The 17806-nt window shown below is 35.3% G+C and overlaps 2 protein-coding genes across 17 annotated transcripts in view; one reads left to right on the top strand and one right to left on the bottom strand.

Moving 5' to 3' along the window:
* afdna (afadin, adherens junction formation factor a) overlaps nt 1–14919 on the top strand; it is a 132191-nt gene extending 117272 nt beyond the window's left edge. For 8 of the 16 annotated variants that reach the window (XM_048207515.1, XM_048207517.1, XM_048207519.1 and 5 more), the window contains 4 exons: nt 669–803; nt 3444–3987; nt 12450–12531; nt 13826–14919. In XM_048207515.1, coding sequence (XP_048063472.1) covers nt 669–803; nt 3444–3987; nt 12450–12531; nt 13826–13982 — 918 coding nt within the window. In that variant the 3' untranslated portion in view covers nt 13983–14919. The remainder of the gene's footprint in view (nt 1–668; nt 804–3443; nt 3988–12449; nt 12532–13825) is intronic. The other 8 variants (XM_048207520.1, XM_048207528.1, XM_048207521.1 and 5 more) reach the window with 3 other exon arrangements.
* Nucleotides 14920–15900: 981 nt separating this feature from the next.
* dusp23a (dual specificity phosphatase 23a) lies at nt 15901–17758 on the bottom strand. Its single transcript, XM_048207513.1, has 2 exons — nt 17353–17758; nt 15901–16189 (listed from the first exon to the last, which is right to left on the bottom strand). The coding sequence occupies exons 1-2, from the start codon at nt 17626–17628 to the stop codon at nt 15992–15994; spliced, it is 474 nt and encodes a 157-aa protein (XP_048063470.1). The 5' UTR covers nt 17629–17758; the 3' UTR covers nt 15901–15991.
* Nucleotides 17759–17806: the final 48 nt, after the last annotated feature.

Below are 17806 nucleotides of genomic sequence, written 5' to 3'. Positions count from 1 at the left end.
TTCAAACATTTGGACTCAGTAATTTTTTTTTTTTTTTTTTTTTAAGACGTCTCTTAAGTTCACCAATGATGCATTTATTTGATCAATACAGTAAAATCAGTGATACTGTGAAATATTAGCATTTAAAATACATATTTTGTTCCTGTGATGGCAGGAATTTTAGCTGAATTTTTATTATTAATTTATTTGTGAAAACTGATACGTTTTTTTTTTTTGTTTTTTTTTCCTCTCCAGGAATATAATGTTCACTAGACATGCATTTATATGAAATAGAAAACTTATGTAGCATTATAAATGTCTTTAAAAGTATTACTTCAAGAAAAAAATCTTATAGACCCCAAACTTTTGAATGGTAGTGGGAGTTTAATTTAAAATCACAAAATCAACTAACAAAATTAGTTAACTAATAAAACCAGTTTAAATATATCAGTAGTTTTAGGATTAAATTGACATGAAATTTAGTTATTAACCAATAAAACAGGTGCCACCATGTTCTTTTTTCCAGATTTCTGGGTTATCATCAATTTAATTTAGGATCAATTTAGGTCAATTTAAGTCAATCAATTAGGTTTTACACCTGGATTTAAAATAGCAAATTCAATCAGTCCGATCCATCTTCTCTGAGGTCCAGTGTTTTTCCCTAAACTTGATTGTATTGTGCACCTCAGCTACAGGACGAGGAGCGACGACGGAAACAGCAGTTGGAGGAAATCCGTAAGCGTGAGGCAGAAGAGAGAGTCAAACAGGAGGAGGAGAGACGCTGGAGAGAGGAGGAGAGAGCCAGACGAGAGACCGAGGAGAAGGTATTGAGATCGAAACGGACCAGCGACAACTAGGAACTTTCTATATGTAGTTAAATGCATTAAGGTGTTTCTGATGACAAAGGACTCATAGTCAAGAAATGAAGCATGCAGATAGTAAGTTTTTTGTGTAATGTGCATTTGGAGGCATGTTTTGGCACACTTCATATGGGACGCAGATTATCTTTGTCTTTTTTGCCCCCCTCGACCAGGCCTTAAACACTAGTCTCGACAACAGCAGGTAGATTTTAATGTCCCATACCTGTAATCTTGCTATTGATAAGTCAGGTTAATTATAGTGGGATGTTCCCAAAACATTCTCTGTACCTTTTATAAATCAGTCTTTCGACATATTTACCTGAAGGAGACATATGTGATCAGCCATGTTTATTCATGCTAATCCAAAGCTTTTTCAAGGTTTTGCCTGATTTCCATGTGGATGGTTCCTCACGATCTTGTAAGTGGGCGTGATTAAAGACAGCAGCTGATGTTTAATATGTCAGGCTGTGCAATATCACAGTCCCTTGTGCTTAATTTAAAATAATGTGTGTATATGTACTATACGTGCTGATAATAATAAGGTTTACAGCGGTCCTGGAGTTAGTAATGATCCGTTAACTGTCAGAGGCTAAATTAAGCTTGTTTAACTCCCATGTGTTACACTTCTGGAATGCCTCAGCAGGTCATCGACTTACCAGTGGTCTGAATTTACATTCTCCATCTAAAATGTGACCAAAACATCGTCCCACTATGTGACCATCCAGTTTTATTTGTGCCTGTGTGCGTCATTTTCAGACCACTGGTAATTTTAGAGGCCAGTTGTGATGTCCAATTGCATGTCTTCACAACATCTCCACTCATGTGTTTGTGATGTATCCCCATCCCCTTCAAAGAAACGCATGAGAATCAGATCTTTATACTACAATCCAGCACTTTGTTGGGCAGCCATAGCCATTCCATACAACATTGCTTGGAAGTGCTGTTGGAAATTGGCCCACCTTGGTTTTCATGGAGGCCGTCATAGATTGAACTAGCTCATGTGTGTTTTGCCTCCACATGCTCTCATAAGAGACATTCCCACCGCATACTAACCCAGGGGATCCAGAGCAGCCAGCCACTGGGTGTTTTTCTCCAGAGTTAAACCACCAAATGCCAGCCAGACCTTCAAGGGGAGCTTGTAACAGTATCATACGCTCCAGTCTTTCCATTCCAGTTAGAACCAGACGCGTATGTCAGCTGTAGTGACTTGTTCCTCTTTGGTGCCATCTGGTGTGCTCACAATCAAATGCAAGTCTTATACAGTATCTGCACTGCAAGCACGCAACACAATGCAACTAAACTAGATTGTGTTCATGCAATTAGCATTTTTAATCACTGGAGTGAAATCTTCGAAACACTTATGTACAAATAAACTAGATCCAAGAACAGAATCATTTTGTTTTCGTTTTATGTCCATGAAATAATCTATTGCCACAATTTTTGAATGTGAATGTGGACCATTATATATAATATATAATGTTACTTAATAAAATGGCTATAAATATTCATTATAAATTATTAGATTATTCAATTATATATATTATTATTTTAAGATTAATTCATATACTAATTTAAATCAGTTCTAAATTAAATATTTAAGTTGTTTTAGTTGTCATTTTAATTGTTTTAGTTTTATGTCCATGAAATAATAATTATTGCCACATATTTTTTTCCTTTATAATTGGATGTGGACCATTATATATAAATTAATGTTACCTAATATAATAATAATGGCTATAAATGAATTACTTAATTAATAATTAATGGCTATAAATATTCATTTTTTTATATATATATATATATATATATATATATATATATATATATATATATATATATATATATATATATATATATAAAACGCATGAGATTTATATAATATAATAATTTAAATAAATTCTAAATTAAATATTTAAGTCACTTTAATTGTTTTAGTTTTATGGCCACAATTTTTTTTTTCCTTTACAAGTGGATGTGAACCATTATACATAAATTACTTAAATAAATATTAAAATAAATACTAAATTAAACATTTAAGTCATTTTAATTGTTTTATAAATATTTAAATGTTTGATGTTGATTATTTAATTTTGTTATTAAATATTTTAATATATACTCTATTTCGCTGCTATCAACTATTTCAGATGAACTCGCTTTTCATGTCAATCTACCTGACATTTCCTGTTCATATGGGTGGTTCTTGGCCAGATTAAGCTGCAGTGTGCTCTGAACTTGCGAAACTACCCGCATTACAAATAACAAAGCTCTCTATGCAACAAGCAACAATGCAAGCTTGCAGTATTGTTGATTTTATGTCTCGTTTGTGCCGTTGCTTGCTTGCAGTGTAGTCTGTGTTTGTTAAAACCACTGGCCCACTTTCCCCAAACATCATGCAGGAGTAAGTTTTAGCTACTTAATTCACTCAGAAGCACATTACATCAAACATTTCTTCTACTACAATGTAGCTTTACTACATTGGTGCATCCATTAGCAAGAGTACCGTTAGCTTTGACCCAGGCCTCGCCGGTGCCCCTGGTGGTCAGTGTGAGCGGCGCAGGCTAGCTTAGGCAGCTCTAACCAGCTCTTCCCATGTTCCCCCTTCAGAGGAGACAGGAGGAAGAGTACTACACCCGCCTGGAGGCAGAGCGGCGCCGGCAGCACGAGGAAGCCGAGCGTAAGCTGCTAACGCCAGACGAGCCTGGTCTGTACAGACCCCCCCTTCCCCGGGACTACCAGCCCCCTTCACCCGCAAGCACCCCCACCACTAACAACAACAGCGCCCCTCCGCCCCCGCCTCAGAGAAACACCTCCTACCTCAAAACCCAGGTCGCCTCCCCAGACACCATATACACTGCCAAGTTTGTCTCGTACAATGATGAGGAGGAGGAGGAGGATGAGGAGGATGCAGGCCTAACAGGTCAGGTTAAGCTCTCGGCCACCCGGAAGTCCTACGGTGACCTTCCGCCCGCCCAAAAGCCCCAGCCGCCGCCAACCGCGCGCAAGCCCCGTCCTGTCTCAGATGGCATCTTTCTGTCCAACTCATTCCAGCTGCCCGCAGCGGCCAATGCCAACAGTACTGCTCTCAAGGCAGGGCAGCCCCCTCTCCTTCCCAACAAACCCAGCTTCATCCCATCAGCCAACTCGAAAGGTAGAGACGCCGAGGAGAGAGAAGGGCCCGACCTTAGCCCACTCGTCCTCCATTGGTTTATTCGTTTTCATGTTTTGGTTTTTTTGGTGTTCGTTTGTTCCTTTTCCTGTTTTCCAACGGAGACTCAGCGCTCTACATTTTCCATATTCCCTCTACCTTTCTATCTGTAAATTTACGTAGTATCATAGCCAATCAATCGAATCATGTGTCCTGGTTTTTATTTCTTTTTTTTTTTTTTTTTTTTTTTTCTCATTTTTTCTCTCCTTCTCAAGGAATGTTCAGTACAAGTTGAGCTCGGTTAACAGCATTTGTCTATTACCATAGAAAATATAATCGACACGTTTCTTTCTTTTTTTAACTACCGTTCAAAAGTTTGGGGTCAGTAAGATGTTTTTATTTTCAAAGAAATCAATTCCTTTTTTCAGCAAGGATGCATTAATGATCAAAAGTGACGAATCCATAAAAATGTTTTTAACTTGTATGTTTTTAGCATATATAATAACCAGAAAGGGGTTTACACCTTGTCTATGTAAAGTTGTATCCAAACTTTGTTGTCAAGATGACACAACTACTGTAAAAAAGCCTGAAAACTAAAGTTCCTTTTGCAAACTGTTCACACAAGAATACCAGAATACCAAAGTAGAGTTGCACGATTAATCATTAAAAGATAACGATCTCGATTCAAACATCCATGCAATCTCTTTTAGGGGTGGGACAAAATATCGATATGGCGATATATCGTCATCCTTCTCTGTGCGATACGAGAATCGTATCGCTGCGCCAAATATCGATATTTTAATAAAAAAAAATAAAGCGCTATATATAGATTTCTTTGCTCAAAGCGTCCTACTTCAAGGCGGGGCTCAACACATGAATGAGGGAAACGTGAACTTAAGTTAACTAGCCTAAGAAAAAGAGGTTATTAACAGGATGGCGGGCAGCAGTGTGAGTAAAATAGATGCCCCAGCCACGTTTAAGTTCAAAGTCTTGACGCACTTTTATACCATTGATGTGACAGTCGTAGACATCTTTGACGTTCTTCACCGAGCGCTTAGATATACACGGGAGCATTTGAAAGCATATATTAGGGATCCTCTGATAGACGCCTGCTTTCGAACGCTCCCGTGTATATCTAAGCGCTTGAAGAACGTCAAGGGTCTGTTTGCACCTGGTGACTTCATGCATTTTCTCTGATCGGATAGCTATCCGATCGTGAAAAGACCAGGTCTAAATGCCTAAATGCCTAAAAACGCATTTGAGACGGATTTAAATCCGATCGCTCAAACCACTTCAGGAGATGGTCTGGGACGCATTCCAGTCAAAACTGTCTATGCTCAGTCTAAATGCATCTGGTTGTTGAAACTACATATGTAAATTTTACTTCTCCCAAAAATACTAAAACTGAAACATGTGAGAGTCAGATATGACAACGCTACTGCATCACACATCGCCGCAGATCTCTTCAGCAAGCTGACGCGCAAACTGCCGCATATGAAAGTGAAAGTAAGTCGCAGACGCATAACACACAATTATCTTCATTAAAAGTAATGAGACCTTATACCAGTGCTGTTGCCGCTCTCTCCTATTGCAGTCTTTGATTTTGAAATTAACTGATGGTCAATAAAATGCACCTCATATTTCTTGCTTTCGGTGACGTGAACTCTATTAAATGTAGCCTACATATAAGATCGGATTTATCCGTTAACCTGCACTTAACCTTTTCACGTGCATTTTGTTTTCATATTAAGACCAATATCACGATGTATCATTATAGGATTGTCTAGCGATATATCGATTATCGCAGAATCGCTGACTCGCGATATTATCGTTATCGTGAGCCATTTATCGTGATCGTATCGTATCGTGAGGTACCCTCCGATTCCTATATGACAACAATTCGCCTGTGCCTGTTAAACCTTTGACAAAATCACACTGGAAAATCTGCGTTGGCCCAGAGGGAGACGTTATTATGTTTAGGTATGAAACGGCTTCACAAACAGTCTTTTTAACATCACAATATTGTTATTTCTGTTACAAATATTCAAATGATCACAGAAGAACTGTGTAAAAGTTTATAGCTTGGATATAAACACTGATGTGATCTATGGAATCTACAGAAACAATCAAAATAGATCAAATCCTTCTGAAAGTAACTTGGCGTTTCAAATAAGGATTGTATCAATTGACCCTTTGCCGAGAGATTGATTGACAGGTGATCTAACCAATCATAACGGTGAATCAACCGTTTTGTCCGACAAAGCCGTCAGGGGAGTTAGTAGATTAACGTCTGTGGACTTGAACTTGAAAAATGGCGCATACCGATGTCTTTCCATGGTTGAAACAACATTCCTTTTGATGGGAATTCATGTTTATTTGATGGTATAAATTAACTAGTAGGAAGAGATGTTCGGTTCACGAGGCGTTCTGTAGCCTCGTGACACATTAAAGAGCCACAAAACGTTATTTGTTTAAATTTCTTAAAAAATTACTGCTCTGTGTTGTCTGTCGACTCATTGTTCTGCGATATATTTTTCACTACATGAGAACGTGTTGTGTAAGAGTGGCATGGCTTGTCGGACATAGTAACAGTAACTAAAGGGGGCGGGTCTTTACGAACGGTCAGTTACATTGTTATGCCATTAAGAGACGACAAGTGACTGAATGTAATTCGTTCAAAAACGCTGATTCATCCAGTAATGAAAGAAGTGAAGTATTTATGAGTGAGTCATTGAATCATTCATTCAAAAGGATTTTTTTAAAGTAGACTGCAGCAATTCATATTTTGTCAGAACCTCTAATAAATTAGGGCTACATGTTATTTTGTTAAGTTGTCTCTTGTCTGTTCAGAGTCGTGGGAGAATTCTCTATTTGAAACCAAAGAATCGTGATTCTCAGTTTATCCCGAATCGTGCAGCTCTACCAGAAAGGTTGGAGTAACTTTACATGAGTTGATCAGGTAGTTTTCCAGACTGTTGCGTTTAATCAGCAGAACAATATAACTTAATGCAATTTATAGGTATTATTACTGTTATTCTTATTATATTTTTTTTAAAGTATCACTTATTTAATGCAGCAAATGCTCTCGATTGAGCTTAACTTGTATTGAACCCATAATATTCCTTTTAATTAGTTATTAGATTTTTGTTTGTTTGTTTTCCGATCACCTATTCTCCCGAATTCCTCTTCCTCGAATCATCCTAGCGCCGTACAAGCAGTCAGTAGACCTTGTGATTCGCTGTGCGGTCCAAAATCAGTCCAAGTACTGTTGGTGTTGCCAGCCGTTTCATGTGTGTGTGATTTGCTTTGGGGTAGGCCCGGGCCTCAGCGGCCAGACGCCTGCTCGTCCGTTATCAGCTCGGGGAACGAGACACTGGCTTCTTGTCACTTGCAGTGGTGGGCTCAATGCTGCACCTCTCCTCAGTCCTGTTTACACTTGGCAACGGGGAAAAGATCTGTTGGATGAGGCGCTTTTCTTGTGCTTGACTGTTTAAAATCCATCTGAATTTGTTAGCACAGTGACCTTTAACAGTCTTGTTGCTTACAGTCCCGCTAGAACATTTTTCTGGATTTGGCGCCCTCAAGTGTTCATTTTAAATCAGTGCATGTAGTTTAATACTTAATAAATACATATGAATACTATTTTAAATAAATAAATAAATAAATAAATAAATATATATATATATATATATATATATATATATATATATATATATATATATATATATATTTTTTTTTTTTTTTTTTTTTTATTCACCAAGTACAGTGAAGTACACAAAGTCCTTGTTTAACTTTTCTCAAACTTACTTATATATTTATCTCTTTTTTGCAATTGTCTGTACATACTTATTTAACTTAATGAACATATCAGATGTGAAACTTTTAAACAGTCATGTGCAAAAAAAGCAGTTCAACCCTATTGCACAAAGATGCCCAGTGTATCTGACCTTGCATGTAACCTGCACAAAGCTCCTCTCCACTTAATGTCATTGGGGCCTGTTGTGATCAGAATTGCATTTACGCTTACTGAGGAACTAACTTTGCATTAATCAGCCAATAAAAGCACGGCATTCCTCCCTGCTCAGACTGACTGAAGCTTTTTTTTAAAGCCATGAATCAATCGCTGCTGCTTTGCTTTATGCGTCTCTTACCAAATCATTGTCATTATTCTTGTCTGCAACACTGCTGAAGCCTCATGGAACCAAAACCAGTTCAATCAAACAGCCTCTAGTGATATGTTGCCATCACTGTAGTGCGCTGCAGATATTCCATACACACCCTTTGGTTTTTACCTTTACGTTTAGATTCAGTTCCAAAACCTAGTAAGCTGCCTGTTTAGACAAAATTCATTGCAGGTAAATGTTTTCTTCTAAAATTTGTCTTTCCAGAATGCATTGCAATGAGTTAAAAAGTTAATCTGAGATGATGGACGACTTGAGAGAGATGTTAAATATAGTAGTAATAATAATAATAATAATAAACAATAAATAGTGTATGTATAATAATAATAATAATAATAATAATAATAATAAATATTATATATTTTAAATGTTAATTATAAATATTTAATTAATTACGGAATAACATTGTATGAAAATAACGTAGATAATGATAATAATAATAATATAAATATATATGCATAAACAATATATATGCATGTTATAATAATAATAATAATGTGCATGTATAATAATAATAATGTATTTGATAGTCTGTATTCTATTAGTCTAAATTATATTTTTGATTTTTTTCAGCAATTAAAGAAATATTCTATGTATTGTATTATATTTATTTCATATTGTAATTATTAACATTTAAAATAAATGTTAATAATAATAATAATATTCTTTTAAATATTTTATTATATTTAATTGCTAAAAATATCATTTAAGTAATAATAATAACTTTTATTATTATATATAATACATTTAAATAAATTCATTAAAATACAATAATTTTAAATTTCTGTATTTAATTTTTTTTTAAATGTTTGTTGATTACATTTACATTTAATTAACTTGAACACTTTTAACCAATATTCATGTGTAATATAAATTGTGTATTCGATTATTACATTAAGATGCTATCTTTTTGAGTCGCTATGTAGAGCGCCTCAAATCAGTAACTTTTGAGGTTCCATCTCAATTAATATGTCACCTTAGAAGGCAGCTCACTAGGTTTTGTAACAGAGATTTAGCATTGATGCGATATTGATTTTGCTTGGTTTCAGCTGTGTTGTAGTTCTCACTCTTATCTTCTGTTTGTCTGCTGTCTTTCTGTCCAGTTTGTCTTTTATATGTATGTGTGTTTGCCATCATCATTTGCTTGGCTCCACCCACCCTCCCCTGCTTCCTCTCACATTGGGCCGCATGGAATCGTGGGATTCCACAGCCCCTCCCATCACCTTCTCTGAGAAGGTGCGCCGACCTGCTGGAACAACCAAGTCTCTGAGCAAAAAGGATCACTAGCTGTGGACTTTCAGCCTTTAATGTTTTTTCTGCTTTATTTTTATAGAAGATCATGAACAAAATCAGAAAATTTAGCAAAAAAAAAAATTTGTTTTTAGCATTGTTGGGATTTGATGAAAGGAAAAACATTGCTGTTCAGCCATATAGTACTGTAGAGCTGTTCAGTCAAGATGTCAGTTTGTAGGCTAAATCATTTAATGGGTTTTTAGAAAGCATTTTTTTGATTTGAGTAAAAAAGGTGTTTGGTCAACATTACTTTAAAAGTTTTTCACTACAATATTATTTGCACACAGCCGTACACATACTCTTTGAGAAAAAAAAAAGTACAAAAATTGTACCTTTAGGAGTATAGCAGCTTGTCACTGGGGCAGTTCTTTACTTATTTACCCTTGAAAGGTTCATAATAATGCCTTAAGTGTACATTTACTACTATAAGGTATTAATATGCATCTGTTATTAAAAATATTTTTATTTATTATTTTTAATTATGATAATTAAAATGTTTATTTCTATATATAGCATCTTTTTCAAAGATGCAATTAATTCTTAAAGATACCTTTTTTTTTTTTTTTATTGAGGAAAAAATACTGATGGAACTGTATGTTGAAATTTACATCTGTATGAACTTGAAATTTATATAGACATATTACTTGCTAAAATGTTAACTAGAATTTTTACATGTTAAAACTATTGCTGTTCTTTAATAAACTACTTTCAAAATATCTAACGAGCTGTTGTACTTCTAAAAGTACAGACTTCATAACATAAGCACTTAAGGACTATACCTACTACAAAAATGTGAGTTTTCTTGTTTGATCTGTATTAGTCCTTATGTCCCAGTTTGCATTTCTGAAGCACACAATGGTTTCAGATTTCATTTTTGAGGTCTGACTCTGTAATTCGTGTTATACAACAAAACAAAGTCTCAAAGTAATGTGAACCACAGATCTTAGCTTGCTCATAAATCAAAAACCCTTGGTTTTGAAGGGAATCAGTGCTCATTGTCTTCCAGGTTTTATGAGTACAAACTGAACAGCTCTGTGCAAACATACAAACAAAAAAATACAGACATTTTTATTGCATTGCAAACCAAAAAATAAAACACATTTGGCCTCAGAAACAAAACCTTTCACCTCTAATTGGGCCTTTTCTTTTTTCTATATGCTTTTCGAGCCACTTGTTTTAGGCTAAACCACCAGCTGCCCTGTTTTGCTCTTGAAGTACTTGGTTGTCACCAGTGGAGAAGGTTTTTTTTTTTTTTTTTTTTGGTTCACAAGTCAATGTGTTTGTGTCTTTCTCCCTCCGGCCAAACTCATTCCATTATCAGTCAATCAGTGAAACCGTCAACATGCATTTGGATTGCGGTGGTGCTCTTGCATCCCATTGCTTAGAAGTAAACTGGCATTCTCCGGTTCAATCCGGACCGTCCCTTCGCCCTGACAGACACAAGGACACGTGAGCCTCAGATGACGCCTACGGTAGGTCATCGGTGGGGGTCGCCGTAAAGGCCAGTTGTGCGGAGCTGGGGAGCGTCTTGCTTACAGACGTTCCTCAACTCGAGACAAGTTTAGAAGCAGCTGGTGCTTGACCTCCACCTTTGACCTGTGATCCACAGACCTTGTGTCAGGTGTGCTTTGGAATGCTTTAACACTAACTAAACAAGCTTTCCTCTCGCTGTTCAGCTTCTGGTCTGTGGAGCCTTTTGAGAACAGAAGTTGCTGGGCCAATGTATGGTTGAACTGAACAATCTTCGTATTAGGCAGATTTAAGGGTCTATGATGGGGATGTAATGTTTTAAAGTCAACAAATTTATATATTGTACAGGATATAAATTTTAATTTTATAAGTGCTTGAAAATCGATTAATTGTGATTAATCGTATCTAACATAAGTTTGTAAATATATATATATATATATATATATATATATATATATATATATATGTATGTATGAATGAATGAAGAGTTTTGTTCCAAAACACAATAACTCCATTTTGATTAATTTGAGTAAAAAGGTGTTTTCTTTACCAAGAAAGTGGCAAGATGAAAATCACTATTTTCTGTTTCAAACTTTCACATAGCATCTTTTGGTTATAAAAACATTAAAATTCAAATCTACATTTTGATTTTAAAAAGTTTATTATAAAAACGTATTATTTTTTTCCCCAAAATGCAATAAATACATGACACTTTTTTTCAAAATGCAATTAATCCATCAATATAAAAGTTATTTTTCAAATTGAAAATACACAACAAAGTAAGTTGATTCATATACATGACAGAGTCTAAACTTTGCCAATATTTATCTTATATAAAGACATTTTACTAAAAATACATTCAGCTGTCACTCCCAAAATGAATCTTGTTAATGTTATAAATTATTTGTCATTACTGATTAAAGAGTATCTGGCACCACCGCACGGTTAAATAAACACATTTGCCGAGTACATTGGTATTAAAAACGGCTTTTAAAAAAGCCTTCAATGTTTACAGTGGGTGGAATGGAGCGCTGTGATTGGTTGAGAGTGGATATATCGCGTTCTGCAGAGAAGAGAGACTGGCGTTTGTCGCGTTTTGGAAAGAAAGGGAGAAAACATGACAGAATAACACGACAGATATCGCATTTTGCGCAAAATTAATAAATGACTTTTCAATACCGACCAGATACAATACTGATTTTGGTGGAAACTCAATTTTTTGAAAATGGCGTTTGTCGCGTTTTGGAACCAAACTCTTCATACACACATATACACATATATATATATATATATATATATATATATATATATATATATATATATATATATATATTTACAAACTTATGTTAGATGCGATTAATCGATTCAAAAGCACTTTATACATATATATTCATGCACAGTTCACCACCATTATGAGCCCAGCAGCTTTTGCAATTATCTTGCTAATCGCTTTTGAAATTATATTCTTGATATTTCATGTCAATTTCACATTGTTTTTACCATTTGACAAAATTAAAACAGGATTTAATTCGTACACTGGAAACACAACAGGACTAGGATCAGGAGAAGTTTACAAGGACCCGCGAGAGAAATGGACAAAAGGGTGAGTAACACAATCATGCACTTGGAATGTTTCTTAAAACCCAGAACGTTTGTATGATGCATATAAACCAAAGATGTCTGGTTTGCCTGGGTTGGACCATAAGCTGTGGTATTTCTGTAAGCCTCCACAAACATCATTAACTCTTCAAACTCTGAGCTCACAGCATTAGGTGTGGTACTGTAGAAGCACCACCCAAACACAGAAGAACTCGTCTACTTAGGACATTTATCAACGCTTTAAATTGTGTTTTTGATTGCAAAACAATCTTGGAGATATTTGGGATTAGTTTACCCAAAATGAAAAGTCAATTATCATTTACTCACCCTCATGCCATTTCAAACCTATATAACTTAATCTTTCTATTGAGGAACACAAAAGATGATGTATATGCAGTGGTTCCCACAGGTTTGAAATATACTTGCGGTGGTAGCCGGGTGGAAAATCCTCCTATTACCCACAGCACAAAAATGGTCTTGTGACAAATAACAAATATTGTGTGATTTTTAACGATATTTTTATTGATTGAAATTCATTTTAATTACATAGGCTATTATTACATTTAATTACATACTAATTTTATGCATTGTAAATTATGCAAAATTACTTTTTTTGCAGTTGAGTTTATATTTCACAGTTCTGACTTTTTTCTCAAGAAAACTGACTTTTTTCCTCTTGCAATTGTGAGAAAAAAAAGAAATGTGAGATGAAAAAGTTGCAACTATCTTTTTTTTTTTCTTGCAGTTGCGAGGAAACCATTTCTTCACAAAAAAAATCTTCACAATTCTGACCTTTTCTCACAATTCTAAATTTATAACTTGCAATTCTGATAAAAGTCAGAATTTATGTAATTTCGCAATTGCAAGAAAAAAGTAATAATTGAGATAAAAATTCGCAATTATCTTTTTTACTTGCATGTTTATATCTCAAAATTCTGAGAAAAAAGTAAGAATTGCAATTGCGAGGGGGAAAAAGTGAGAATTGCGAGTTTATATCACAATTCTGAGAAAAACAGTCGGAATTGTGAGATATAAACTCGTAATTCTCACACATTCACAACAAAATTACAAGCAGTTACAAGAAAAAAAGTCGGAATTATAAAAAAAAAAATTTTAATTCCATGGCTGAAACAAGCTTCCATTCAGTTTGATATGCCACATTTTAATCAGAAAATGGATGAAATTTGTATTCTATCTTCTTGTGTTCCACATGAGGGTCAGTAATAAAAGCATCTTTATTTTCTGGGTGAATTATTTCTCTCATATGATTGCTTACATATGATTGTTTTTAATTGCAGCGGCCCCGATCAGGAGAACACAATAGGCGGAGCTCCGGAAAATCTGACATTTAAGGAGCGCCAGAGACTCTTCTCACAGGGAAAGGAAGTGTCGAATAAAGTGAAAGCGTCCCGGAAGCTCATGGAACTGGAGAACGAACTGAACATAAAGCAGTAGCGAAGAGCCCAAGCAGGACTAAATGCCAATACGTGATCCATCCCTGGAAAAAACAAAAAAACAAAACACATCCAGCTATGGCTTCCCAGTCATTTCCAAACATTCTTTTTGGGTTTTATTGAATAGCTGGACAGTTAAGTATCATTTAGATGCAATAAGAGAAGATATTCCATAAATTCCCTCGAAAGATATATTATAATAAAGCACTGTAAATTGTTTAATTATATTAATAAGAAAATTGAAATGACATGAAGGGGGTATATTTTTGTTTGTGAAATGTTATTGAAAAATGACGCATTCTTTGCTCATTTTATTTTTTTTAATAGGCAGTAATGTGGGATATTTTATGGCGTTATTTTATTCTCTTTCTACATCTTTCCACAATTTTTTTTGAAAGTAAGTGCCGATATAATAGACCAATGTTAACAGCTCTCAGTACAGAACAGGGTCCGTGTCGGTCCCGGTGTATTATTCAACAGCTCAACAGTAGCGTGTGAATGAAACCTATATAGGAGGCTCACGTTTATCTTGTCGCACTGTTTATTTTTATTTTTTTTTCCGGCTGGTTCTTCCGCGTTCATGGATACACAGGCACCTTTCCGCCATGTCTCGTGTCTGCATTCAAATGATTTTGCTCCGAAACGAGCTCTCGTAACCTTGTTAGCACCATTTGTGAAATTGAGTTTTTTCTTTGAGAATGTAGTTGTTTTTTTCTTGAATATTTTTACTACACCATCTGCAAGTCTGTCATTCCGTAAGAGCGCTGAGGTTTACCACTTTTATAAAATGTTTAGAATTTTCTAATTCCCAGATTTTCCTTTTTGTGTTTAAATGAACCGGACGATGTGTAGTCCACAGTTCTGACGTTGGCGAAACAGGTTTGATGGTAGCATAATGTTAAAAAGAGATGATTTAAATAAACGAGATGCAAGAGCCTTTTGATTAGCAGGTATTTATTTGAACCTTATTGATATAGTGATGGATTTGCTTGTATTTATAAGTCTGGATAATCTGCAGGTTAAATTTGATGGATGAGTGACAAACGTGAGAATTAAACGCGTCTTTTGACGCACTAGGCCACTCCGCGCTGTTTCATTGTGCATTCAACGGCTTCCCTCAGCTCAGTATTGCAGACGTTTATTTAAATCAAGGATCTGGTCGTGTCTCTTCAGTTTGAAGCATTCATAGTCTAGACCTGTTGGCGCCTGTGTAAATAATTTTCCAGAGAACACAAACTTTGTAAATTCAAATGATGCATAAGGGTAATGTCAATATCCTTCCTTTTTTGCCACTTTGAGAAACATAAACTGACACATATACACACACAGTCGTGTTTTCATTTTAGGTTAAAGATGAATTCATTTGATTCATTTTAATGGTTGTTACATAGGCTTTTGTAAATCATAAATAAATACGATTTTACAAAAAATCTGAATATTGTCTGTATTTTATAAGAATAATTTATCATTTATATTGCTTTAGTCTTTTTTTAAAAATCAGAAAAAATGTCTTTTGTAAGACTTTACTCATTTTTTTTAAAGAAAAAATTATGCTCACACAATATTTATTTTATATAATTTTAACCAATATTTTAAACAAAAAGATTTGATTTTTAAAAATATTTCAATATTTGATTTTTTTTTTTTTTTTTTTATGTAATTTCGGCAAATATTTTACAAAAAGTGGAATTTAGTTTCTACTTGTTTTACAAAAGCAGAAAAATTATTTGTATTTTGTAAGAACTGTTTAAAAAAATAAATATGCCATAAAATGTTATATTTAATATAATTTTCATCCTTTTATTTGGACTTTTTTCATTGTAATATCACGACAGTTATACTCATTTTTCTACTTGGCCCTTCAAACATCACTATAGCTTTTAATTCAGAAAATGAATTTAGAAAAGGTGAAATCAAGCTGTTGTGAATGAGCTTTAATGCATTTTTTTCAATACATCAATAGATCTGAATACAAACATAAGCATGATTGACCCAGTTAACACATTGCATTCAAGATTTAATGTTTTGAATGTATTTCTGAAACTCTATCACTGCCTTCTCCTGGTCTTGTGTCTCAATGGACCCTTTTCGAAGTCGGCGGATTTCTTTGATGGCTTCCAGACCGGAGATGTTCCTCATTTTCACCAGGTAGCAGGCTAGCATGGTCCCTACCCTGCCATGACCATGCATACAGTGAACCGCAACAGCCTGAGGATCAGAAAGGGCCAAAATCAGGTTTCATCTGGCTGACAAGAGTTTATGAAAATATTTGACATTTTGTTGACCCTTATAATAAGCTTTATGTAGTGCCCAATGTTAAAATATTACCAGATCAGGGTTTCACAGACAGGGTTTATCTTAAGCCAGGATTAGGTCTTAGTTCAATTGTGATATTTAAGTAGCTTTTATAAATGTACACTAGAAAATAACATTTCTGGTGTAAATCTTGAAACAAAACACTGGCACTGACATATTTTAAGATATGTCAGTACAAGTTTCTTTCAGTTAAAACAGCTCAAACATACATTTTAGTCTAGGACTAGCTTAAGCCTTTTCTGTGAAACCGGGGGAAGAAGTTCTTATAACAATATAAATGTGTTTTATAACATGTTTAATGTAGGCTCTTATGCATTATAATTATATAAAATTGAGTTTGACAGTGTTAGTTGCCCATATTTTTTACATTTATGTTTTATTGCAGAAAAACAAAACAATTACACATGGGCCTGAATTGAAAAAATATAACTATCTCTTTGATCTTAAAGGTAAGTCCAGGGTTGCCAGGTTGCCACAACAAAACCCGCCCGAATCCTTCTCAAAACTTGATCAACCGCGTTTCAGGGTAAAAATCGTGTTCCAGGGGGTAAAATCCTGGTAAAATTCGCATCCCATGGGCTAAATATAATGTTATTTGGGGTCGCTTCAACCCGCGGATATTTAAAAAAAACCGCGGCAACAGTGTAAATATAGCCCAATTCCGCGGGAAAACCGTGGACTTGGCAACACTGTGCAAGCGGTGTCACGTGTCATCCGTTTCTTTTCTCAGCGTTTGGTTGTGATTATTGAACAAGTATTTTGTTTAAAAACGTTATAGAAATTTCTGGAGCGGAATCCAATTTGTATTTAAAATAACTTTTTTTTTTAAATAAATTTGAACGATTATACTTTTTTTATACTCGTGTTTGCGCCCCCTTGCGGAAGAAACCTTTTGTTTTACAGGAAACGGACGCATTCGCATTATTAGTATACTATTAGTACTGCAAGTATCATAAAAACACATTGCATAGCTAGATATTGGTTGAAAATGAAGCTGTAGACTTCTAATTCGATCACCTACTCTATAAAACACCATAAAAGTGTTTCATCCTCACCTGCCCTTTAGCATTGGCTTCCTCCACGATGCTCAGGAATCGCAGTATTTGAGCCAGACTCGGTGGCGTGAAGTCCATTATGCTGATGTGATGCAAGATGAGCTCTGGACAGGTATCATACTTCGGTGGTTTTGATTCTGTCAAGCACACCAGGTGTTTGATGCCATTCTTCACCAGGAACTTATAGTGCTGAGTTTCTGTAGGACAGGCCAGTCCGGCGAGTTTATGAGGTTCGACCCATGAGAAGTTCGGTGGAGCGACGCAAGCACACGACATGTTTAGATGAAGTGCTGCTGCTGCTGCTGCTGCTGTAATGCCCTTTGATGCTTCACATCAGCTTTATAAAGCCACTAACCTGGAGAATGAATCGGGCTGCAAGGGCGTGTCCAGTGTGACTGTCAAACTAGCATTGCGTAACAGGATACTACTACTTGATTTATGTAAGTACATTAAC

This window comes from Megalobrama amblycephala, linkage group LG11, assembly GCF_018812025.1.
Source record: "Megalobrama amblycephala isolate DHTTF-2021 linkage group LG11, ASM1881202v1, whole genome shotgun sequence".
Lineage (NCBI taxonomy): Eukaryota > Metazoa > Chordata > Actinopteri > Cypriniformes > Xenocyprididae > Megalobrama > Megalobrama amblycephala.
Note: the sequence above shows the minus strand (reverse complement) of the source record. Positions and strands in the feature narration are given on the sequence as shown.

What these genes read in the sequence shown, in the direction of transcription:
- dusp23a (XM_048207513.1), bottom strand. Translation starts at nt 17,628, where the DNA reads ATGTCGTGTGCTTGCGTCGCTCCACCGAACTTCTCATGGGTCGAACCT. An exon ending in AAGCCAATGCTAAAGGGCAG is followed by an intron (nt 16,190 to 17,352) that starts GTGAGGATGAAA and finishes TCTGATCCTCAG; the next exon opens with GCTGTTGCGGTTCACTGTAT.